At 37.4% G+C, this 27,760-nt stretch overlaps 1 protein-coding gene across 2 annotated transcripts in view; it reads right to left on the reverse strand.

Annotated features, from left to right (window-relative positions):
- TMEM108 (transmembrane protein 108) overlaps positions 1 to 27,760 on the reverse strand; it is a 360,574-nt gene that overhangs the window by 139,112 nt on the left and 193,702 nt on the right. The window contains exon 3 of one of the 2 annotated variants that reach the window (XM_082719156.1): positions 19,403 to 19,484. In XM_082719156.1, coding sequence (XP_082575282.1) covers positions 19,403 to 19,442 — 40 coding nt within the window. In that variant the 5' untranslated portion in view covers positions 19,443 to 19,484. Of the gene's footprint in view, positions 1 to 19,402; positions 19,489 to 27,760 lie in introns of both variants that reach the window. The other variant, XM_082719155.1, reaches the window with a different exon arrangement.

A 27,760-nucleotide genomic window follows, 5' to 3' on the forward strand; every position in this document is an offset into this window, starting at 1 on the left:
CCAAGCTAATTAAACAATTCATAACCTCACATTTACCTGTGTGTGTGTGTGTGTGTGTGTGTGTGTGTGTGTGTGTGGTGAGAACACTTAAATTCTCTTCTCTTAGCAAATTTCAAGAATACAGAACACATTTTTGAAGAAGATTATCAGCCAACCAAGGAAAGCTTCATAAACAATGAAACCAAGTGATCTAAATGAATCACTGGCAAAATTAGAGTTGAGAGAATTGAGGATTTTTAAAGGCTCAGTTAGAGATCATATAATGTTTTAAATCATTATATTTGTTATTCAGTACAATTTCCATAATAGAGTAAAATTCCCCAAAAGCACGAGGCTTGAAAAATCCCAATTATTTGACATTTGACTTGTACATATCCTAGAAAATTCTGTTGATCACCTGCTGAGGCTGTCTCTGCTACCTGCACACTAGAACTTGTAATACCAAGAATATAACACAGCAGTCTATCATCTATTATAGTCCTATTCAGAACTCAGCCAGAGTACTACAGTTATAGATTATTGAATGTTACTCTACAGACACCCCCAAAACCATAATTTTTGAAGCTTAAAAATATGTATATTTACAAAAATCCTCAATAAAATATTAGCAAACTGAATTCAACAATACATTTAAAGAATCGTACACCATGATCAAGTGAGAATTATTGCAGGGATGCAAGGATGGCTCAACATCCACAAATGAGCATGATATACCACATTAACAAAATGAAAGCTAAAAATCCTATGATCTCAATAGTAACAGAAAAAGCATTTGACAAAATTCAACATCCATTTATGATAACAACTTTCAACAAAGGGGGTATACATGGAATGTGCTCAGGACCACATATAACAAGCCCACAGTCCACAACATACCCAATGATGAAGAAAACTTTTCCTCTAAGATCAGGGATAAGACAAGGATGCCAACTCTCACAACTTATATTTAGTATAGTACTGGAAGTCCTAGCCAGAAAAGTTAGGCAGGGAAAAGAAATAAAAGGCATCCAGTTATTTAAAAAAAGTACAACTGTCACTTTTTGTAGATGACATCTTTTTATGTGTAGAAAACCCTAGAGATGCCACCAAAAAACCGTTAGAATAAATGAGTTCAGTTAAGTTGCTGGACACAAAAGTCAATATACAAAATCTGCTGTGTTTCTATACACTAAGAATGAACTATCAAAAAAGGGAAATTAAACTGAGGAAAAAAAAAAAAGGGAAATTAAGAAAACAATCACAATTATAATTGCACCAATAAGAATAAAATACTCAGGAATAAATTTAACCAAGGAGATGAAAGACCTATGCCAGATGAAAGAAAATGAATACACAAAAAATGGAAAAATATTCTATGCCTAAGGATTAGAATATTGTTAAAATGTTCATATTATCCAAAGCAATCTATAGATTCAATGCAATCCCTATCAAAATTCCAATGACATTTTGCATAGAAATAGAAAACAATCCTAAATTTTGGGTAGAATCACAAAATACCTCAAATAATCTTGATAAAAAAGAACAAAACTGGAGCATTATGCTCCCTGATTTCAAACTATATTACAAACCATCATAATCAAAATGGTATGGTATTGGCATAAAAACAGACATACAGATTAATGGAACAGAACAGAAAGCCCAGAAGTAAACCCACACACATAGGGTCATTTTATTTATGACCAAGGAACCAAGAACATACAGTGGGGAAAGGACACTCCCTTCAATAAATGGTGTTGGGTAAATAAGGTGGAGGGTAAAACGGGCAGCGACATACAAAAGAATGAAACTAGACTACTATCTTATACCTTACACAAAAATTAACTCAAAATTGATTAAAGAATGATATGTAAGACCTAAAACCATAAAATTCCTAGAAGGAAATATAGGTGGTAAACTCCCTGATGTTGATGTTGGCAGTGTTATTTTGGATCTGACTCTAAAAGCGATGGCAACACACCAAAAATAAACAAGTAGAACTACACCAAACCAAAAAGCTTCTGTACAGCAAAGGAAATCATCAACAAAATGAGGACAACATACTGAATAGAGAAAATAACTGCAAACCATGGATTTGATAAGGGGTTAATATTCAAAATACATAAAGAGCTCACATAAGAGCAAAAAAAAAAAAAAAAATCTGACTGTGGCACCTAGGTGGTTCAGTCAATTAAGCGTCTGCCTTTAGCTTAGGTCATGATCCCTGGGTTCTGGGATCGAGTCTGGGCTCCCTGCTCAGCAGGGAGTATGCTTCTCCCTTTGTCCCTCCACTCTGCTGATGTTCTCTCTCTCTCTCACTCTCTTTCTCAGAATAAAATCTCTTTTTTTTTAATATAATTTTTTATTTTTTATAAACATATATTTTTATCCCCAGGGGTACAGGTCTGTGAATCACCAGGTTTACACACTTCACAGCACTCACCAAAACCTCTCAGAATAAAATCTCTTAAAAAATCTGATTAAAAATAGGCAGATCTGAATAGACATTTTCCAAAGAAGACATATAGATGGTCAACAGGGGCATGAAAAATGCTCAACATCACTAGTCACTGGAAATGCAAATCAAAACAATAATGAGAGATAACCTCACACTTGTTAGAATGGCTCTTATCAAAAAGATAAGAAATAATAAATGTTGGCAAAGATGTGGAGAACAGGGGACCCTGCATACTGCCAGTGGCAATGTCAATTGCTGCAGCTACTATGGAAGACAGTAGGGAGCTTTAAAAAAAAATAAAAAATAGAACTACCATATGATCCAGGAATTCCACTTCTAGGTATTTACCCAAAGAAATGAGAACACTAATTTGAAAACACATATGGTACCCCATCTTCATTGTAGCATTATTTATAATAGCCAGGATATGGAAATGACCTAAGTGTCCATCACTGAATAAATGGATTAAGAAGATACACCCCCCCCACCCCGCACACACTGGAATACTACTCAGCCATAAAAGTTAACGGAATTTTGCCATTTGCAACAACTTCAATTAGACCTTGAGGGCATTATGCTAGGTGAAATATGTCAGACAGAGAATGATACTCCATGATAGCTCTTACATGTGGAATCTTAAACAAACAAACAAACAAACAAACAAACAGAACCAAACAAAAACCAAACCCATACATAGAACAGACTGATGGTTGCCAGAGAGGAGCAGGGGTGGAGAGTAAGCAAAATGGGTAAAGGGGATTAAAAGATACAAACTTCAGTTATAAAACAAGTCATGGGAAGGTAATGTAAAGCATGATGACTATAGTTACTAATACCATATTGCATATTTAAAAGTTGCTAAAAGAGTAAGTCTTATAAATCTTCATTACAAAAAATTTTTTTGTAATTATGTATGGTGATGGGTGATAATTAGATTATTGTGATGCTTTTGCAATGAATACAAATATTGGCTCATGGGACACCTGGGTGGCTCAGCTGGTTAAGCAGCTGCCTTCAGCTCAGGTCATGATCCCAGGGTTCTGGGATCAAGTCCCATATCAGGCTCCTTGCTCACTGGGGAGCCTGCTTCTTTTTCTGCCTGCCACTCTCCCGGCTTGTGCTCTCTGTCTCTCTTACTCTGACAAATTAATAAATAAAATCTTAAAAAAAAAAAAACCCAAACCCATGAATATTGACTCATTATGTTGTACAACTAAAACTAACATAATGTTACATATTAATTATATCTCAATTACAAAATACGACAAAAAGAAAATGACAGGGACAAGACAAAAAACCAAAACCAAAACCAAAAAACAAACAAACAAAAAAAGATAAGTCTACAAGGCAGCTAGAACTGGAGCCAGAAAGACTTTCCTGAGGAATGGAAGAATAGAGTCAGTCAGATTAAGAGATGCCATGGGATCAGTAGTGGTGATGTTGGTCAGCAAGAAGTTACAGCAATCACTGCAACACCAAACAGTACCAACAGCACCAAAACGCAAACTGCTGCCAAGGGCTCTTCCTCATTTGAGAGTTTCTGGAGGACTTCCCTTTTGAACTATGATTAACTCCTAAGTTTCTAAGACAGGAAGCTCAAAAAGTATGATGCTAGACTTGATTCAATTAAGCATATGGAAGAATAAAATAACTTATACTCAAAAGTATTACAGAAGAATACATACATATAATATATAAGAGAAAGATGATGTCTTTCTCTGCCACTTTCTAGCTGTGTGACCTTAAATACTATAACCTTTCTGAGTTTCAGCCCTCTCTTTTGTAAAACTGGGTTATCCAGATAGTTATGAGGATTAAATGGTGAATGTGAAAAATACACATTTTAAAAATACATGTAACCCTTATCTGACATCGTACACAAAAATCAATTCAAAATGAATTAAAGTCTTAAACATAAGACCTGAAACCATAACAATTCTAGAAGGAAACACAGGGAAAAACTCACTGACATCTATCTTAGCAATGATTTTTTTTTTTTTTTTTTGGATTTGACACCAAAAGAAAAGGCAACAAAAGCAAAAATAAGTAAGTGGGACTACAGTAAAGGAAGCCATCAACAAAATGAAAAGGCAACCTATAGAATGGGAAAAAATATCTGCAAACCATATACCTGATAGGGATTAATATCCTTATTAGATAAGACATAGATAAGATATAGAAATAACCCCAACTACTCAAAAGCAAAAAAAAAAAAAAAAAGAGGAATTGAATAGACATTTTAAAAAAATTTTATTTATTTATCTGATGTAGAGAGAGAGAGAACACAAGTAGGCAGAGCAGCAGACAGGAGAGGGAGAAGCAGACTGTCATCTGAGCAGGAAGCCTGATGTAGGACTTGATCCCAGGACCCCAGGATCATGACCTCAGGCAAAGGCAGAGGCTTAATCCACTGAGCCACCCAAGTGCCCCTGAATAGAAAATTTTGAAGAGAAAATATACAAATGCCTAATAGGTAAATGAATAGGCTCTCAAGATTACTATCCTTAGAGAACTGCGAATTAAAACAGTAATGAGATATTACCACATGCTTGTTAGAAAGGCTAGTATCGAGGATGTGATCTATTCTGGAGAATGTTCCATGTGCACTATCTGTCTCCAAGTTGGGATCAGGGGAGGTGACAACAGGAGCAGGGCATGTGGGAAGGAATGGATGTGGTAAGGACCCAGGAAGTGACAGTAAAAACTTCAGTTCACATCTTTCATGCTCAGAGTATTCCCTACTCTAGTTTTCTCTCTACAACTCCCTCAAAGCTTTTCTATAATTAACCATAGCATGAGTGAAACAGTTTAAGGGTTACCATTCCCTGCCCTTTTGTTGCTCTGATCCAGCCCAATAATTTGTCATCTCTATTTACGTCCAACAATGGGGCTGTCCCATTACTGTCTCTTCCTCCTGCCACATCAGCTGTTGAATAAAGACATAAGTGCTATGACTAGAGCATCAGACTCAACAAAAACCGTTAATGTTTCATTTGGCACTGTGAAAGAGATGTCATAGTTATCCATGCTTCCTATGGTCTTTTCCACCTCTATCTACTCTTGCACATTCAGCTGGTACCCAGAATAAACAAATGGATGAGGAGGAGAACTGTCAGCATCCTGAAACACCTCTATCATCTGACAGCCCCGTCAGCAATCATGTGATGGTAATAGCTTTCAATCAGTAGCAGGGGTTGATGCAACATCCTCTGAGGGGTAGATAATGGCAAATTTAAATTAAGAAGCAAGCGGGATGTATACTGGGAGCCAGATTTCTTTTCCCATCCTTGTTAACAGTTGCTATAATAATCTAAGACTTCTAAAAATAAAGCCATAAGGATGGCACAACCAGAGCTTTCTAACTAAGAAATAATGAGGCTAAATGAACTACAGATTCATCAGCTTATAAAAGGAATGGCTCATTGCTTCAATAGGTTGCAACATTTCTTTACACCAATGTTTCCCAACCAATATCTGATTTGGGAGCCAAAACTTTTATTCTTTAAGCAGACCCAGAAATGGGTGTTGGTGGACAAACAAAAACAAAAACAAAAACACCCAACCACCAAACCTGCTAAAACAAAATGGAGTATACTGCAAAGGAAAGGCTGGAGTTCACTGACTAAAGTTGAAAAACTCCAAGAAGAAACATACACTCAGATGGAACAACTACCCTCAGTGGGTCTGACAGTTTTCCCATTGCAAGGACTGTGACTTAGGTAAAATATGGGAGCCTGTGGCATTTTAGAAAAGATATGAACTTGGAGATAATTAGAGCTGGGTCCAAATTCCTCATAGGATTTTGAACACAAAACTTGGGTTCTTTGGGCTTCCATTCCTTTAATGGCAACATAGCAACAAAAATGAAGTCTATTAATAGGGTTGCCAGGATGATGAAAGGCATTTGGGATAGGAAAACACTTTATGAAGTATAAAAGCCTTGTTTTCATCATCTCCTTTGATTCTAGTGCTGGTTATGAGTACTAATCACTGTTTCTCTCTGTGTCTGCAACCAATTAAAACATACACAGAGGAGTCAGAAGTTAGATCAAAAGTCATCTTTATTACTAGTGAAGTTGGATTTAAGAATATGGCTTGACCTGTGGTTTCTTACTATATCTTATAACGCACTATCTTCTTTACATCTTTTGTATTGTCTTGATTATACTATAAGCTTCTGGAGAGTAGGGATTATGTCTCATATCTCTGTATCCCCAGAATTTTCCACAGATCCATACACGTAGCAGACATTCTGTCTGATAAAGGATATTAATCACATTTGTACTCTAGCTTCTATGTGAAGCCTCTCTCTCTCTCTACTTGCTTGGGAACTCTTGGAGGGAAGGGTTCATATCCTTTCATTTCCTGTGCCTAGTATAATTCCTGGCATATAGTAGGTTCTTTATAAAAATGACTCAAAAGAAAATGAAAACAGAAGGGTACCAGATGGTCTAGTGCCACCCAGGGGTTGTACATAAGGGAAGTAGGAAAGTATCCTAAGAATTCCTTTCATGATAGCTTATTCATTTGGGAAGATTTCAACCAGCAAACTGTGATTTGAGGATTTAAGATTATTTTCTCCACGACAAACTTTAGCTTTTTGTCTACTCATCAAGTACCCTGGCTATCTGGAAATCTGCACCCTGGATATCTCAATTAGAGTTACTCTGCTAACGTTCTTAGCAGGGAAAAACCGTCATTTGGTAATTAACTTAGAGCCATGACCAAAGGCTGTAACATCTGATGTTTCAGTGTATAACACTGACCCTTGTTCTTCTCCCAAGAGATCCATACACCATGAAGTAGTTTCCTTTGGGGTCGTTGCTGGAATCAGTTTATAGTACAATATCCAGGCCTCCTAGATAAATACAGGAAGACTGTGAGAAATAACATCTCTACTGCTTCATTAAACTTCCTTGTAAATAAGGAAGATGCAGTGCTGCTGGGCTAGGACTGAAGCAGAGGTCAGAATGTGATGGCACACAGAAGGGGTAGGGAATCTCAAAACACTATTCTAAGGAGTGACACTCCTTATTTCAAGGCCTTGCAGAAAATGAGGCGGTGGGGAGCTTTCCTGTACAGAAACACTTTCAATGTCTCCATGGGGTATAGGTGCAACATGCAGCTCACTTAATGGCAGCTACCTAGTTTGGGCTGCTCTGGAGTCACATCCTCTGCTCTATATGATTCTCTTTGTGCTTTGAGAGAGGTACACATAAGTGCACTGTGCTCTGCTCAACCCTGGACTATACATGCTCTGTGGACACTGGGAGAATCCCCTGATTCTGTGCTTCTGGAACAAATCAGAATAAAACAACTTTACTGTCAATTTTATTTTCAAAGTCTTAAAAGGAGTTAGCAAGTCCTGTTTCTTAACATGGGTCAAGAAATTGGTGGTCTAGAGGTAGTCCCCAGTGCCATATGGGCACAAGGCCCTGATGTTCTGCCTAAGGGGGCCCCACATCCCAGGCTCTGTACCACAGGGCTGATGCAGGGCAGGAAGGGCAAAGCAACTTCAAAACTAGTAGTTTGATACAATAGATAAAGACCTTTGTAGCTACTAGCATTTGTGGCATTGAGCACTTTAAATGTTGGCTAGTGTAACTGAAGAACTGAATTTTAAAATTTAATTTTAACCAATTTAAATGTAAAAACTGACAAGTTATTACAAAAATTTATGTATGTGAATCTAATTTTTAAGTATAAATTTTATGATATATAAATGCCAATCAAGTACTTCTGATAAAATGCAGTATCCAAATTGAGATGTGCTGTAAGTGTAAATTTTACAGATGAAAAAAGACTTTTCAAAAAACATCTGGTATAAAAAAAAAAGAAGCAAATACTTCATTAATAATTTTTTATATTGACATGTTAAAATGAAAATGTTTTGGGTATATTGGGTTAAATAAAGTATATTATTAGAATTAATTTTACCAGTTTTACTTTTGGAAAAACCTACTAGAAACTCTAAAATTGTGGCTTGTATTCTAGGTCTATGTAACAGTGCTGATCTAGACCACAATTTCAATCCTCTGTACATGGAATCTCACTTGACAATATAAATCACCCACAAAACCTACTCATTGTTCCTCTCTGTCCAGTCCATTCTATTTTAATGCCATGTTTGCTGGGGGTCTTCCATGTGCTGGGCACTGTTCTACGCTGGGAATACAGTGTGTTGGCTCTTAGCAGACATTCCAAATAGAGATGTAAACAATAAAAAATAAGGCGTCAAAAACCTCATCAGCCAACTCCATTGCTATGCAGAACTTAAACTAGGATAATATAATGGAGAGAGCCAGGTTATGAGGAAGCTGTTGGGAGGAAGTCTGAACAGCAAGGAGCTGGTCATGACAGGGGAGGGGAAATGGACCATTAAAGGCCCCGAGCAAGAAATAAGTTGAAATACTTGAGGAAGGAAAAGAAAATTAGGATGACTAGAGTACAGAGTGTGGAAGGTGGTGAAGAAAGGAGATCCTAGAATGAGCACTGCACCAGGAATCTGTGAAGTCATGTTAAAAGCCTCTGCCCTCACATCTTGGACAATTTATCCTCTTAATAACCCCTGGGGCAAATAATATATGTTAATAAAAATAATTTTAAAAATATTAAAAAAAGATAGCATTAGTTTCTTCATCTGTTAAATGGAGTAGCAATTACTAAAGGAACTTGCTTTCGATTCTGAAAACATGATTTTATGATTTTTCCATATAACCTATTTCTTAAAAAAGATTTATTTATTTGAGAGGGAAAGTGAGAGAGAGCACAAGCAGGGTGGAGAAGTAAAGGGAGAGGCCAGAGGAGAGGGAGAAGCACACTCCCTGTTTGGCAGCGAGCCTGATGTTCTCGGGATCATGACCTGAGCCAAACACAGACGCTTCACCAACAGAGGCACTCAAGTGCACCTTTCCATATATTTTAAAGAATAAAAAACCTGTCTTGCAAACTATAAGAGACTCTTAATCTCACAAAACAAACTGAGGGCTGCAGGGGGTAGGGGGTTAGGGAGAGGGTAGTGGGGTTATGGACATTGGGGAGGATATGTGCTATGGTGAGTGCTGTCAAGTGTGTAAACCTGGCGATTCACAAACCTGTACCCCTGGGGCTAATAATACATTATATGTTTATTAAAAAAATTAAAAAAAAAAACAACCTGTCTTGGAAAATGGAAATAAAGGAAGCAAATGGAAATATCCTGACCTCTAATCCCTTTCATGATTTAACAATTGCTTATATGATGCCTTCCCTTCCTCTTCCCCTTGGTTTTTTTTTTTTTATTTTAAAGAATATGAAAATTTGATATTTACCCAACTCATTCTCATATAGGATCAAAGGGAAAACTCCTTGTCTAAGAACTCTTTGTCTAAGGGCTCAAGGTCTGCCTCTAAGGAACCCCAATCCAAGACTCTTACCAAAAGATAAATGAATGTCCTGGCAGTATCAGATAAACTTTTTGAATGAAATATGGGACATTTTTCCCCCTATGGAATTTTTATAGCTAAGCTATTTAAATAAGATTTAAGATTTATTTTTTAGCTCAATTGTTTTTGCATTTACTACAGGTTAAAATAATAATAATCAATGAAATAATGTGATTGCATTTGTCTGAGCCTCATTTCTTATGCCATTGTGAGCTACTTAGATGTGACCCCATGTGTTCAGGCAAGAAAGCTGTCCAGCTACTCAAACTTCCTTTTAAGCTGCCATTTGCCAACCTTGGGGTGCTGTCCATGCCTCCAGGCCAGAGTTGGAATCTTAATAATTACCACCGTACACGAAGCACCCACTCTGGAGCTTCAATGTTCCCTATTTTTATTCATCTTTTGCAGCAACCCGGGAAATCAGGGATGACCTAGCAGGTACTCAGGTCATGGTCCTTTATCTAGGTCACTCCTGGACCCTTTTATCTCTCTTTAGGGGAAAGTGGGTACATTCTCATTTCTTCATCTAACCAAGGAATTTCTAAGCAAACTGTAGCATTTTTTTTTTTTTTTTTAATCTCAGAGGGCTCTGGTACTCTCTCCAATGTCCTCCTATAATTAGTAAGCCTCACAGCGGCTTGTACATAGCCTGAGCTTTGTCCTGCGGGGAGAGAGTTGTTTGACTTTGAGAGAACATCTCAGGGAAATCATTAAAGCACTTACACTCAGTGTTAAACAGACTCACTGAAGACAGGACACAGGAATCTCATTCTTGCCTCTTCTCATCAAACACAGTATAATTATGCACCCGGCACTAGCATTCACTGGCAAGGTCAGAAGCATACCCTGTGCAGCAACTACATAATGAACATGGGAATCACATCTAGAGCTATTCTTGCCCTGAGGGCTTACCATCAATGTGTACCTCATGTCCTCTGAAGCTCACAGCCCTACAGTACTTGGTCCATGCAAAACTGTCCTGGGAGCTCAAACCATGTGTGTGTGTGTGTGTGTGTGTGTGTGTGCGTGCGCGCGCGTGTGCGTGTGTGTGTGTGTGTGTGTGTTTAAACATTTAGCCCTTTACTACAAACTACAGTTCTCTCTTGCCCTCATGTTATGATAAAACTGCTCCAAAAAGCTATATCAATGGAATAGTTCATTTTTTCATATCATACTCACTCCTGGACCCACAATCACAACCTACTGAGTACCTATTTTGAACTGGGCAATGTGTGAAGTGCTCCACGTACTTAAATTAACAACTCTATGAAGAACAGCAATACTATGATAGAGTCTGTTGAATGATGGTCTCTCAAAAGTTATGCCTATATCTTAACCCTGAAACCTGTGAATATGACCTTATTTGGAAAAAAAGGGTCATTGCAGATATAATTAAGTCAAGGATCTTGAGAAGAGATCATGCTGGATTATCCAGATGTGCCCTGAAGTGTTCTTTTAAGAGACATAAGGAAGAGGGGAAGGCCATGTGAAGACAGAGGCAGAGTTTGGAGTGATCCATTCACAAACCAAAGAACATCTTGGAGCCATCAGAATGGAAGAGTCAAGGAAGTGTTCTCCCTTGGAGCCTTTGGAGAAAGTACTGCTCTGCTGACACCTTGATCTCTAACTTCTGGCCTCCAGAACTCAGAGAAAAAAAAATCTGTTGTTTTAAGCCACCAAATTAGTGGTAACTTGTTATGGCAGTCGTAGTTTCATAGATGGGAAAACTGATGAAGATGCTCAGGAAGCAAATGAGTAGTGAGACCGGCCACAGTTCATAGGGTACCCTGAATGGTGCTGTGATACTGTCAGAGCAAAGGCAAGGACTTACTTTGGGAGGAGCTGTTAGGATGCCTGCCCAGATAAAGGATTTCTCCTCTTGAGAAGAAAGGCTCAAAAACTTCTGTGGGAGAAAAGCAAAGAGAACAACCAGTCTGTCTGGTGATGGAAACTACTCAAAGAAAAGCAAGTGGAGAGAGAACAGGAGGGGGAGATATGACAGATAGCACTGCAAAGGCAATGTGTCTTAGGTTTTGGAAGCTTCTTGGATTCTAGCCTGAGAGTCTCTAGTGTCCATCAAATTTGTAAAGGCAATGATTACACATTTCAGAAAAATTTTGGATTAGATTTTCTAAAACGCAAACATGAAATTGCTGGAAAAAAGTCTCCTTTCTTCATTTATAAAATTCTGCTCAAATTTCTCTTATTCAGAACAATCTTCCAGAATTTTGCCAGATCCTGATAAGTTAGAAAATCTCCTGTTAAAACAGCTCCCACTAATGAGGCTTACATGCATTAATGAAAATTCCACTGAGTTGGAATCTGGGTGAGGACATGCTAGACTGTCTTTCACATTTCTTTTTAAAAAATTTTAAACAGCTAAACAACAGTGCAATATATCAACAAAAGAAGTTATTTAAGGACAGTACTAACATGGTAACCAACGTTTAGAATTCCTTATGAAATATTTTTAAACCCTTCTCATTTAGTTCTCCCAATAATCATCAGGGTAGATATTATTATACTCATCATCTGTGTACTGTAGCTAAGGAAAATGAAGTGGCTCTGGAAGGTTAAGTACTCTATGCAAAGTCCCATAATTAGTAAGAGAAGTGAGAGCTCAAAGTACAGCCTTTAAATCCAAATTCTGTGTTCTCTCCCACCATATCTTTTAGCAAAAGTGTTTTCATATAGAAAACTGAACTTACTCATGAAGAGTTAACATTTAAATTCGCATAAGGCAACTGTTGTCCTAAGTGTGAGCATGACTTCCCTCATCTACATTCCTGCCAACCATGTAATAGAAAGTACTTGGAAAAAAAATAAAGTGTTCAAAAGTCATAAAATTGTTTCTTTAAAATATTTTATTTCTCAGCCTTCACTAGAATTACTTCCAATGAGAAGTTCTTTTTTTTTTTTTTTTAATTTATTTTTTATTTTCAGCATAACAGTATTCATTATTTTTCACCACACCCAGTGCTCCATGCAATTCGTGCCCTTTATAATACCCACCACCTAGTACCCCAAACTCCCACCCCCCACCCCTTCAAAATCCTCAGATTGTTTTTCAGAGTCCATAGTCTCTCATGGTTCACCTCCCCTTCCAATTTCCCCCAACTCCCTTCTCCTCTCTCTTATTAAGGTTTGTTTAATCTGCATAAGAAAGTTTGTTGTCTTATAGAAATTTAAAAATCACAACTTGAAATATAAAAGACATTAAGTCAGCATGACACCTTTAAAGACCCAGTATGCCTAACTTCCTGGGTTAATGTCACATTTGAAATTGTTACTTCCTCAATTTTTCTGTGTGAATGGTGTTTCCTTCAGAACCAAAGAAACCAGTTCTCCCTAGAGAACATTTGCAATTTTTTTTCTTGATTTGCAAAAGAATTATCCAGCATGAAGCAGGGAAGAAATAGTCTTATAAAATCAAGTTCCAAAATGGACCCACTGTAGTAAATAGAGCCAAGGGCCCCTCTTGTGTTTTCCCTTTGCTTTATTTCTAATCCTAGCTAGTCCACTCTTCGTGCCTTTGTTATTGCTTAAACAGAGTAAAAACTAACTTCCAGTGTATCCTAAAGAGTAACACAAAAACTCAAATTCTAACACTTTCTAATTTTACAACACTGTGCTTCTGCTCATTCCCTCCCTAAGATCTCTTTTGCTCTTCCTTCTTAACTCACTCTGGTTTTGTTCCAAGATCCCTTTTACCACTATGCAGCTCAAGTGATAACAGAGAAGCCGAAAGCTTCTTCCTGCTCCAAGATAGCCTTTCGTAAGTCTAAGAAAGTGATTACAAGATGGGATTGGGAGGGAGACAAACCATAAGTGACTCTTAATCTCACAAAACAAACTGAGGGTTGCTGGGGGGAGGGGGTTTGGGAGAAGGGGGTGGGATTATGGACATTGGGGAGGGTATGTGCTTTGGTGAGTGCTGTGAAGTGTGTAAACCTGGTGATTCACAGACCTGTACCCCTGGGGATAAAAATATATGTTTATAAAAAATAAAAAATTAAAATTGAACAAAAAAAAAAAAAAAAAAAAAAAAAAAAAGAAAGTGATTTTCAAAGTGTGGTCCCAGGACCAAAGCTTTGGTATCAATGGAAATTTAGAAATGCAAATTACTGACCCTACCCCACATCTACCGAAGCAAAAACTCTGGGGGTGGGGCCAAGCAATCTGTGTTTAAACAAGTCTTCAGGTGATGCTGTTGCATGACTAATTTTAAAATTATTAATCTAAGCCAGTGATTCTCAACTCTGGCTGCTTATTAGAATCATCTAATGCCCAGTCACAACACTCCTCACTCCTTCCCCTAAAGATTCTGATTTAATTGATATAGGGTAGGGTTTGAGAAAGGGAATTTGTTAAAAGTTTTCCAGGTGATTTTAGTCAAAAGTCAGGTTTGAGAAACACTGATGAAAGCCAATCAGAATAATCCAGCCTAAAATACTGAACAGCAGTTCTGATGAAATGGATTCCTCCATTTCCATAATGCTGACTGAAGACCAAATGTGTCATTACCATTATTATAGCCACTAGTGGGAGCATGAGAGAAACAGCAGACTGATAAATTGCTCTTTGTTACTAAATAGGACATGATCTTTTATTTCCTCAAGAGCAAAGTCTTTAGTAGCCTCAAGAGTGACAGATTTGCAAAGGGTTGTGGACAGACAATCTAATAGCTATTGGCAGTGAAGGCACACTCAACTGCTATACTTTGTAAGGAGGGGTGAAAATCATTTGGAAAAGAATTTGTGGTAAGCCAGGATTTGGACCCAAGCAGTCCATGCAGAATCTAAGCCCTTAATCATGGCTGCCACACTGTTACTCTCTGGGGAGGTTATGAACAAGCAGTGTAAAAGGCAAGGAAAGACACCTTGAAAGGCGGTGGGGGAGATGAAGATCCTTCATTTCATGTGCATTCATAATGCAATATGTTTATGATTGCCTGGAACATCTAGAAGAGCCTAAGTTTTTGGAGTCAATACTGGTTTGGACCTACACTGACCTGAATTTATGATTTACATCAACTCTCCCTCCTCACTCTCAGGGAAAAATTTCTTCTCATTTATCAGGAGAAACAACCCATGAAGACAGATACATGACCCAACTTAAGTTAGTCCACTATATGCAGAGTATGCAGCAGCAAGCAAGACGCATTAACAATAATACAGAGCATGAGATAAGAAATATAAATGGCTGAGTATAAAGCAACACTTAACTAAATCACTCCTTAATTCTGAGTATCCAAATAACTTTGGTTTGAATAGATATCGGTATATAAAAATTTACTTACATAAACCCATAATTATTTTAGTCTTCTTAACAATAAAGTAGCATGGTACATAGCACCTAGGAAGAGATCAGATTGGCTAACTCAGGACTCAGTGCCTCCCCATAGTGTCATGTTCTTTAAGGTTTGTGATGATCCTTCTTACTTTCCATTATTACTTCTTTTAATTAAAAAAAAGTGATATGGCTTGAGAAAAGCAGTCTTGATTATGTCAACTCCTTCTCTGCAGAATGGGATTAATGAAAATTAATGTCCCATTTGTTTTGATATTCTGAGGTATTCTGAGGATCAAATTCTATGAAAATGTTTTGTGAACCAGAAAGTTCCATGTAAATGTTACAGCCGAGCTCCTGGTTAGGTTGTATCACTCTCTTCTAGACAGAAGGCCTAATAAGAAAACTGGCATTTATTGCAGGTCTTCTATGTGCTGTGTTATCTCACGCAACACTATCTTACATAGAGGGTGGTCATATCCCATTTTACATATGAGGTCCATGGAGGTAAAGTAATTTATTTAATATAAGCCACCTATTAAGTGGGCTAGAATTTGAACGCAGGTCTGCAGCTCAAAAACCCAGGTATTCTGTGAGATTAAGAGTCACTTATGGTTTGTCTCCCTCCCAATCCCATCTTCTTTCATTTATTCTTCTCCTACCCACTTAAGCCCCCATGTTGCATCACCACTTAATCTCACAAAACAAACTGAGGGTTGCTGGGGGGAGGGGGTTTGGGAGAAGGGGGTGGTATTATGGACATTGGGGAGGGTATGTGTTTTGGTGAGTGCTGTGAAGTGTGTAAACCTGGTGATTCACAGACCTGTACCCCTGGGGATAAAAATATATGTTTATAAAAAATAAAAAATTATATTAAAAAAAATTAAAGAAAAACAAAAAACAAAACAAAAAAAACCCCAGGTATTCTTAGCACTAGCTTCACACCTACCTTATGACATAAAAAAGAAAAATGAATGCAGTATTTGTTTTTTTTAAAGAACTGTGAAGGTTCTCATCACCATCCTCATCCTCAAATTCTCAGGTGTTCCAAAGTATCATATAAAATATGTTAAACTTTCCCAAAGGGCTAAAACTGGCAGGATGAAACACTCAGGACTGTACTGTGAAATAGAGCCCAAGAAATAAAACAAATTAGACACAGTCAGTTGTTACAAAAGTAAAATAAGACCTCAATTTCCCTGCCTACTAAGGACTGCATCCCTTGGCCCCTATCAGACACAAATAGCTCCAGTGACTATTGATTATGATGCAGTAACCCAGAGATAGCCTGGATTTTCTTTCTTTTTTTCTTTTCTTTCTTTTTTTAAGCTCCATCTGACATCACTAATACGATGCAAGCATTATCAATCAGGGGTTAGAACCACCCCTAACTAGCCACAGGGACAGCAGAAGAGCCAATTCTCTTTTGTGTGTGTGGTGGAGGCACCAGGCCTGATGGAAAAAAAAAAGGGCATGAACAAAGAGGTCAGAGAAACCTGGGTATGAATTCCAATTCCATCACTCACTTTCTGGTCACCATGGGCCAGTTCTTAACTTACTCATCTTGAGTAACACTTCTTCATCTTGAAGCATTTGCCTTTAGAATGAATGAGATGATATAGGGAGGCTGATAAGCAGATGTCTGGGAACTCATTTGGCACTCAAGTGTGAGCAGACTCTGATGACAAAGACAACTCACAAACTCATTCATGTTCATTAGTAATTGCTTTTTCATTTTTTTCTAAACAAATTCAATAGTAGACTAAAGAGGACTAAAAATTCTTACTGTTCTTCCCTTTGAGAGTTGGAGTCCAATAACTCTTCCCTCCATGAGAGATGGACCTAGTGACTCCTTTGGCCAATACAGTACGACTGAAGTATTGCTCTTGGGTTTCCCACCCTAATTCATAACAAGCCTTGTAGGTTTTGCCCTGCCTTATAGCTATGAGCTGTCATGTAAGAAGTCTGACTACTCTGAAGCCACTATGCTGTGAAGAAGCCCCACTTTGTCACATGAAAAGGCCTCAGGGAAAAAAGACGTTAGGTGGGCCCTAGGCTGGTCCAGCCTCCAGCCCAGATCCCAGACACTGTGGAGTCTCTACCAACCCCTAAACAAATGGCAGGTGCTTGAGCAACATAAGTGATTGCTATTGCTTCAAGCTACAAAATTTGGGGGTTGTTTATTATGCAACAAAATATAACCAGAACACTCTACCAGGATTTTCCCTCAAATTAAGAGCTTCAATTCGCTGGGTTAAATAAAGTAACATAGTAAGTTTATATTGACCCTGTAGTTCTCAAGTCTGTTTCAGACACTGGAAAAACAAACAAACAAACAAATAAACAAACATATTGTTTGTGGACAGCTTTAATCCAAGTGTAACTTAGTAAGTGGCTGAGGAATGACATAGACCAGCTATTGAGTGCCTATGTGTGCCAGAGTTTAAGTTAGCTTGGGTTTTATTAAATACCAAATCCTGTTGAAAAAAAAGTGCTATACATAATGACCCCTCATCTCTAGGAAATTGTGAAAAAGACTCCCTGAAGTGAGACTAATTGACCTACAGCCCCAGTGCTTGACCATCCCAGCTCTACAAATCTGGACTCCCACAGCCAGCTACCTAATAACCAGGGTGGTTTAAGAGGCACCACCACCTACCTCCTAACTAGTTGGAATACCTATGCTGGGCTGCTTGCTTTCCAGGCAAGGCTGCAAACAATGAAACTGTTATGACAGTGATTTATATAGATATCCAGTTAATGTTTGAGCAAAACCCCTTCAGTTTTCACACAGGCTCCACTTGGGAGGATGGGCCTCATTAGCATAAGACTTGATCTCTGACTCATGGAATACTTAACCAAAGCCTTTCAAATCTTATAGACTTGTAATATTACACAAAGTTTGGGGCATACAATCAGCATAGGTGAACTCAACAAACATTTTGCTTCTTTCCTAATCTACTAAACTCTCTTTCATTTCCTGTTTCTTCCTCCTGCAAAGCCTGCTTCCCCTTCTTGGGTAGGGGGGTGGGTGGGGTGGTGGGGTGTGTGTGTGTGTGTGTGTGTAATCCGATTTAACCTTCAAATATCCACTCTCCCATCAAGGCAGACTTAATTATTCAGTGATGACATTGCTTCTTTAATCTATAAAACCTTTTTCCTAACAAACAAGTTTACCATTAAAAAAAAGGGCAACAAACCCACAGTTTTATAGGATGCATGGAGAAAAGAACATGAGAGAGTCTATATAATGTGGTGACATTTCACCAGGCTGAAAACAGGGTGATATGATCTGTGTTTCAGGGATTAGAATTCAGTGGCAGAAATAAGCTAATTAAAACACTTAACCAGAATGCCTTCTATACATAAACTGCTTTGCACTGGAGGTGCAACATAATCTGAACAAATAAATTTTAAGGGGGAACTGATGATTTGAATCTCAATCTCTTATGTTATTTTCTTGGCAAAAGTTAAAAGGGAACCATCCAGTCTAGGAAAGATAGATCTTCTATATACTTCAGCAAGAACCAGACAAGCAGAATGAACTCTAAGTTTTTCCTGAAATTTTTCCAACTCAGTGGCTTTGGTTTAACTTGATGTTGGCAATGTCTGTTGTCCCAAGTAAGTCAACCTGAACATCAAACCCACCAACTGGTATTGGTTTTGATGTTCATTCAGTAACAATTGCAATCCCAAAGGTTATACAGTCACTCTGCGGCATCTGGAGATTTGTGGCATAACCCCCAAAACACATGAGCAACATGCATGAAGTCATAAATATTTTTCATTCTACCATCAAACCAAAAGAAATCACATTTTTACATTCATTATTTAAGAACACACATAATTAAGCAAAATACTCCAAGCCAAAGGCTGTACAGTCACTGAATGGTAACAGCTTCTATGTGACAAAATCCAGAAAACACCATCTATCATTCTTTCTCCATAAGGAAGCTACAGAAGCTCATACTGTAACATTTTAATCTGCCACACACCAGGAGCAATAGTGCTTTTGACACTCATCCTTGAATTAACTATTCTTAACCTGCCAATTTAGGATTATTATAACAGTCTACATTACAACTGATGCCTAAAGCAATAAAATGACTTAATGCTTGATACTTTAAGTATCTAGATGAAGCAGAGGGAAAATTTTCTATTGAGCAAAACCTGGTCTTCTTCCAGAAAATATTTAAGTTTCTGGCACTGGACAATTAATAGATTATATTCTAAAAGAAAAGTGATATCAACTTACTTAATAGTTGGCAATAGAGGGCCTGTAAACTTCTCTTCATGGTATCATCTGGTCCTGCTTGTCCTCCAGTTTATTCATGATTCTGTCTAGGAAATTGGGAAAAGAAAATTGTTACATCTGGTGAACATAATTCAATTCAACAATCAGAAAGAATACCACTCAACATGATCCTGTTTGTAAAGCCTAAAATCCCTGGCTTTGAAAAGGAAAATCCTTGGAATGGATATACTGATCTCTAATTTACAACAGTCTGTTACATAAATACCATTCATCAATTGGTTAAAACCTGAAAACTATACATATACTAAAGGAAACTCATGGGCAACTAGATAATGAGAGTCTGACTTAGGAAATTTTGAGGACTTCCAGTTAACACTCCCTGACTCTCTAGCTTTTAAACAGGAGAAACAAAAAAAAATTCCTCATCTTATTTCCGTTATGGTGTTCAACCAAACAAAATAGCCCAAAAAGGTTAACCACACTTGAAGCTGTATTATGTTAAATAACTTTTCCATTATTTTCTGGTTATAAAGGATAATCCAGTTCAGAATATTTGGAAAATACAGCTAAAAGAAATAGAGATAATATATAAGAAAGTACAAATTACCTATCTCTGCAGCCTTTCAATGTGCATTTCGATTGGTCTGTCTCATTTTATCTATTATATTTTTTGTTTTTAAGTAGGCTCTATGCTCAATGTGGGACTTGAACTCACCACCCTGAGATCAAGAGTCATATACTCTAATTACTGAGCCAACCAGGTGCCCTCTTTATTGTACATTCTAATTTTTCTTCCTAGCAGAAAAATCTTGTGTTACTATTACTTTACTACTTTATTTTAAATGGCACACACTATTTCCTTAAGGTTAATTCTTAGAAATGGAATTACAAGGACCCTATTTAAGGCTTTTGAAATATACTGCCAAACTACCCTTCATCAGTACCAGTATATGAGGCTATTTGACTACAATCTACCCAATGTTGGAAATTGATAATTTCTTCATATCTTTCCTAGTACATAGCAAATATTTCATCTCATTGCTTTAGTTTGCATTTTATAAGTTTATTAATAATTTGTCTTTTTAAAATTTTTAGTTCACATTTGACAAAGATTCCTTTTTTTTTTTTTTTTGGACATAAATTCTTTACTAAGGTTCCTGAACCTTCTCCTAAGTCCATTCATGAACTTCCTTATAAAGCCTAGTTTTTAGTAAGAACTAGATTAGCAAATTGCTAATCAGTTTGACCAGAACCCTCTACTCTCAATATCTGATCAGGTTCCTTATCCTCCATCAGACACTAGGTGGTAATTACCCTGGCCTGTCTTTAGCAAGAATCTTACTAGATTAGTTAAGCCAGAACCATTTACCCCTGATGTTTCCTCTTAGTAATTTTCTATCCACTGACCGCCCTCCCCCCCCAATCCTTGGCTATAACTGGCCACCTGCCCAAGCCGTATTTGGAGTTGAGCCCAATTCCTCTCCCCCACTATAAAATCCCATTGCATTGTTCCCCATACCTATCCTGAATAGAGCCTGCCTCACCATTTTTAACAAATGTCACTGAATATCCTTTTCCTTAACACTTTAATGACTCTCTACTGGCATGCTAGGTTATTTTCTCATAATACCTCAAGTAAAACTGATTTATCTTTCAAATGGTTTTGTTAAGATATAATTCATGTATTATAAAATCCAGCCTTTGAAGTATAATATTCAGTGGTCATTAGTATATTCAAGTTGTGTAACCATCATCATCTAATTCCAGACCATTTTTCATCACTCTAAAAAAGCAAAACAAAACAAAACAAAAAACCAAAAAACAAACAAAACTGAAAAACAAAACCTCAAAACTCCTATGTTTATTAGCAGTCATTTCCTTTCTCCCCTCCTCCCAGTCCCTGGCAACCACTAAACAACTATAGATTTGCTCATTCTGTATATTTCACATAAATAATATAAAATGTATAGTTCGCATCTAGCTCTTTTACTTAGCATAATGTTTCTTAGGCCTGTCCATGTTGTAAAACATGCTTCTCCCCCTTTTTATAAGAATGAGAAACAGAAACAAACACACTCACACACAGTCATGGTTAGAGAGGCCTTCCTTAGTGCAGGATTACATAAACAGTTGCCTGTATTTTCTTTTGATATTTTTCTTTACTTTAGATATGTTTCTGGACTTTGTGTTACATTTTACATCTCTGTTTGCTCATTCTCCCACTATAACAATGTGTTGTTTAAATTAAGCTCTTGGTAAAGTTAGTCCTCCATTACTACTCTTTTAAGATTTATCTTGTTCTCTGAATATTTTCCCCCTAAACTAACTTTATCATTTTATTAAATTCCAGAAAAAATATCATTGGTATTATGTTGCAATTATCTTCCACTTGCTTTAAAGACTTGATCTCTTCAAAACCAAGTGTGGTGAGGAGAAAGATAATGTTTTAAAAGCTGTAGTTCTGAAGATCAGAAGAATTCTTTTCAGAGAGTGTGAAGCACTTTTTTGGGGTGTATGCACCATAGCTCAATGACTATGTAGAACCCCACCTACCACCCTAAGTGTGATCTAGATGAGGAAGAGGTAGAGAAAAAGATACATTTTTTCTCTTTATAATTTTCTAAAATTTTTCTCTTTATAATTTTCTATAATAAAACTTCAGTTCTGAAAAGCTAGGAAAGACAGGTTAATCAGTCCAGAAATCAGAGGCTGCAGAGATTATTCAAGACATGGCAAGAGACAGAAAAAGAGCAATTCCAAAAGAAAGAGGTAGGTGGGACCTAAGAATAAAAGATAATATGAGAAATTCCTTAGAGAGGATGACCCATAAACTTTAAAATGTATCAAATTTTTTATTGCTTATTTTATGCTGTTTTTACTTATACACTATACCTATTCTCCCCCACAATGCTTTCCAACCATGAGTACCCTCAAAATCTCAGCAAAAATTTTATGCAAAATAGTCTTGTATTAGTGGTCCTCAGCTGGGCAATGATAGAACAGAGACTACATCTCAAGACAAGGGTGACCAGGAACAGGAAGGTGCCACAGGAGTCTTAAGTAATGGTTAGTGGGCATCTGTGGAGGACTTAGGACATAGTAAGCACTCAATTGTACGGTGAGTAAACATAATAATGAATAAATAAATGATTAAGTAACAGGAGAGCAGGGAAACAGTTGTTTATATTGATCGAGGGGAATATAAGCCCCTTAGGCATCTCTAGAAATGCTTAGAGGTTTCTGAGAAACTGTTAGATTTTTGACAGTACATATGCAATAGAGCCATTTTATTCACATATCAAAGAAACAAGGTATCTGGGACACCTGGTATATCTGGATTGCACAGGGCTATCCTAACTATAAGCACCATATAGTTTGTATTTATTCAAATTTAATCTTTATTTAGATCTTTTTATGGATTTTGTAGTTTTGTACTGTCTTTCCTTTACTTGAGTTCTATAGTTTTGTCAAATTCATTCTCAGGCGTGTGTACACACACACACACACACACACACACACACATACGTATTTGCCATTGTGATGGAATTTCTGCTTCCATTATATCTTCAAACTGCCTCTATATGAAGATAACTGAGTTTTTTATATTCGTTTTGCGACCTAACCAAACTCACTTAGTTCTAAGGATGGTTTCTCACCTGAGTCTCTTGGATCAGTCGGTCTGCTTTGGACAGACAGAGAGGCACAATGAGATTCCATCTAAAGCCATTTTTTAACCAGATAGTAGGGAATTTTATCTTGTCCCTCAGGGAATACTTAGGACCGCCACGAATGACAACAAATTTCTGGGATGAAATTCTAAGAAAGTATAGTTTACAGCCAAGAGGTGGAAGAAAAGAAAAGTAAGAGAGGATGATGATGAAAATATTTGTCCAAACATGCAGATACAGTGGCACAGGTGGGGGTCTCACTGATTATTAGTCCACAGTAAACAAAGAGGTGCAAGTAATCTGAACCACTCCTTAAAGAAGATGAGCCTAACAGAATCTTGCCTCTCTCCCCTCTGATTTAAATGGAACACACTTACATCTATTCCATTGATTCAGGAAAGGAAATTTCTCTTTCACAGATCACTTAAAATGTTTAATTAGAAATATCCACACAGCAGGGAAGAAGTAAGAAAGAGCCAAATGAAAAGCTCTTATGTGATATGCAAGTTGACTTGAAATGACAGGTTCCCATAGAGAATAAGGAATAGCTAGGAAAATCCTGGAAAACAACAACATAAAAATTCAACAAAGTAGGGACAGGGTGAAGAGGGACTGCTAGTCTTAGCAGCCATTAAAACATGGATGGAACTAGAGTGTATCATGCGTATCCTTGAAATAAGTCAAGCAGAGAAAGACAACTATCATATGATCTCCCTGATATGAGGAAGTGGTGATGCAACATGGGGGCTTAAGTGGGTAGGAGAAGAATCAATGAAACAAGATGGGATTGGGAGGGAGACAAACCATAAGTGACTCTTAATCTCACAAAACAAACTGAGGGTTGCTGAGGGGAGGGGGTTTGGGAGAAGGGGGTGGGATTATGGACATTGGGGAGGGTATGTGCTTTGGTGAGTGCTGTGAAGTGTGTAAACCTGGTGATTCACAGACCTGTACCCCTGGGGATAAAAATATATGCTTATAAAAAAAAAATTAAAAAAAAATACTCTAAAGCTTCTACATAATAAAAAACTATAAAACCATTTGATATTAACACATGAATAGACCAAATTATATATGGAAATTTATATAATAAAGTCAGAATATTAAATTAAAAGGCAAAATGATGAACTTTTTGAGATACTAGAAGATTATATGGGAAAATGTAAAATTGTACTAACTCCAAATGAGAAACACCAGCATAAATTCCAAAGGACCAGATCTTTATATGTTAAAAAAAAAAGTATACAAATACTAGAAAAAAGGGCAAATTCTTCTACTGAGAGTAGAGAAGGTTTGTTAAATCCAAAAGTTTGAAGGAATAGAAAAATATAAACTCTATTACATAAAAAATTACAAAGTAGGGGCACCTGGGTGGCTCAGTGGGTTAAAGCCTCTGCCTTCGGCTCAGGGTCCTGGGATTGAGCCCCGCATCAGGCTCTCCGCTTGGTGGGGAGCCTGACTCTGCCCCCCCGCTCGCCTGCTTCTCTGCCTGCTGATCTCTGTCTGTCAAATAAATAAAAAAATCTTAAAAAAAATTACAAAGTAAAAACTATAATATAAATGAAAATACAAATAATGTACAAATAAAAAAATACAAATGAAAACCTAGAAGAAATGTTCAGCTTATAAAAAGCAAAGAGTTAATAACCCTAAAATTCACTTATAACCCCAAATCAATTCTCACACTGCATTAGCAATCATTTGCATACATGCTCAGAGTGGGAAAATATGAATTGCTCAACATATATGCTCCCAGATGAGGTCAAACAAGGCAGTGCTTTGTCATTAACATCTTCCCCTCCCTCTGCCCTTCTTGTTTCAGCTCTCATATGGTGAACAAGTGTCCTTTCCATAGGCTATTTAGTACCATGATTTTAGTATTTTTGTGCCTTTTCTTCTTGCTATCTTTGTTTGAAATGGTCCCCAAGCATGGTGCTAAAGCGTTGTTTAGTGCTCGTAACTGCAAGAAAGCAAGAGTTATGGTGCTATTGGCTGTGAGTTCAAAACTAATGAATTAGTAATATATATTACATAAAGTATCTAGAAACACTCTGTTTCTATAAACAAAAACATATAAACCAAGGTTATTTATGGATCAGTTGGAAAAAATATGATCTGAGGCTCACAGGAAACTAACCTTCTATTTCCCCTGAGGGCAGCAGCTCAGTATTCACTAGTTCAGTATTTGTGAAAACTTTACCCAAATACCACCATAATCATTAGAACCAACTGCATTTGAGATGAGCTTTAAAATATTTTGTGAGGCAAAGAATGAACATGACCAAAAATTCAGGTGACTAATAGAGATGGCACAAAAACCATAAATGGCTCTCCATCTCTTTAGGACCCAGGAAGAGCTGATTAAACTGATGGCCACCATACCTTACGACACTTTTGGGAAAATGAGGGGGGGAAAGAATAGAGAGTTGACAATATCAACTAAACTTACAGGCCTGCAAAAAACATTCAGACAGGATCATACATCTCCATTTTATAGGCAAGGACACAGATACTAAAAATTCTGTCTTTTATCGAGATCATGCCTATCAGCTGTGAGACCTTGAACTAGTTTCTAGACTCCTCTGATTGGTGGATTTCTTGTTTGTAAACAGGTAAGAACAGTAACTGATATGCTTGCTGCAAAGACTAGACAATGCATGCAAAGCAGCTGTCCCCGTGCCTGGCACACAAGGGCTCAAAGCAAATACCTAATAGCAGAAGGCAGGATAATGACACATTTGGCCACAGCTCACCAACCACTTCTTAATTGTGCTTTCCCTAAACTAGAAATGAATCAAAGACTTTGGAATATCAAACAAACAGTCCGTTTTGTTAGATCTAGTGTCTTATGCAAACTGAATTTAGAATTTAGAATTTACTTTTATGCGTATAAGTTTGACTAAAGTCAAACTATTTTATTATTCCTAATTTATACCTTTCTCTTCCTTAAAAAAGGATCTATGAAGACTTACTAATAGATGCAAGTTGTATAACAGGATTATTAACATATCAAAGCACATTAAAAATATCAGAAAGGGAGATCCAAAATTATATGGAGAAAGGGGGGATTAATTTTACTATTGGGGTGCCTGGGTGGCACAGTCGGTTAAGGGTCTTTCTTCAGCTCAGATCAGGATATCCCAGTTCTGGGATGGAGAACTGAGGGCTCCCTGCTCAGTGGGGAGTCTGCTTGTCTCTTTCCCTCTGCCCCTCGCCACTGCTGGTGCCCTCTCTCTCTCTCTTTTAAAAAAAATTTTACCGGGGCGCCTGGGTGGCTCAGTGGTTTGGGCTGCTGCCTTTGGCTCGGGTCATGATCTCAGGGTCCTGGGATCGAGCCCCGCATCGGGCTCCCTGCTCCGCAGGAAGCCTGCTTCCCTTTCTCTCTCTCTCTGCCTGCCTCTCTGCCTACTTGTGATCTCCGTCTTTCAAAAAAAAAAAAAAAAATTTTACCATAAAATATAATTGAACAATACACTTCTCTTGGAGTTTCTTAAAAATAAAGGCAAAAAAGAAAGTATTATTATTATTATTTTCTGGCTTCATATATAGGCACAGTTTGTATTTTGTTCAGAAAAACTACCCTTAAAAAAAAAATACTGCCCTTTTTTGACACTAACTTCTAAGATAATATCTTAAGACAATTTTTGATAAGCATTAGCATCCTCAATGGCAGTTTTACACAATATGAATAGAATATTCTTGGCACAGTTGCTCTTTATCAACCCACAATAAAAGCTAAAGTCCTGTGTTAAGTAGTGATTCAGAGAAAGCATTTCAATGAGCCAGGCACACCATGCTGCAGAGGAAAAAATCAGACAGGCCTGTAACCGAGTAGCTTTGTTATGTGACCTTGATCAAGTTACTTAAGTTCTCTGAGCATCAGCTCCTCATCTGTAAATGAGGCTGAGCCCCAAATCAGAAGACTGCTGAGAGAAGTAAATGAAGTAAAGCACCATCCTGTGATCTAGTACATTGCTTGTGTCTCTCCCTTCTTACAAAGTGAATGGTATATTGACATGCTGCTTTTGGTCTTGTGAGGAGAGATAAAACTAGGAAAATGAAAGGAACTGATATTCAGCAAGTCACCCCAGGGTCTAAGGATCATGAGCATTGGATTACTTCAAGAAAGCAAATATGAAGGTTTGTTTCTTGGCTCACTTACATCATAACTCATAAATGGATGCATGTGACCAGAGGGCTAAGTTTGGGTTTAGGTTGGGTTATGTTTTTAGAAAAATTCTTTTGATACAGATGATTTGCATATTAAACAAAAATATCTTTTACTTCCATAAAGGAGGAGATGTTATCATTTTCCTGAAACTTGTGGCCCTCCTAATCTTTTTTCTAATTTTTCTCAGTTTTGAGTAAGAAATATTTCACTTTTCTCTGAGCCTATGATCAACAGTGTGAGCCTGATTACAGTCTGTCATTTTGTCTCAGTTCTGGGAGTTTATAGGAAATAGGGGTGACTACAGTGAACTTGAAAGCATGAGGGAATGGTATTTTTAGGCTCCAGCCAACTGTGAGCAGGAAAAGTCTTTTTCTCCTTAAGCTGAAAATCCTCACAAATTTTTTTTCCCTAAATTTTTGAGAGAAGCCATAGATTGAGATGTCTCTCCCCATTTTAAAACACTAGCAATTAATTCACATGGGACAAGACTACAAGTCAAAAGAAATAGAACAGTGTGAT

The sequence above is a fragment of the Mustela nivalis genome (genome assembly GCF_964662115.1).
Source record: "Mustela nivalis genome assembly, chromosome: 1".
Taxonomy (NCBI): Eukaryota; Metazoa; Chordata; class Mammalia; order Carnivora; family Mustelidae; genus Mustela; species Mustela nivalis.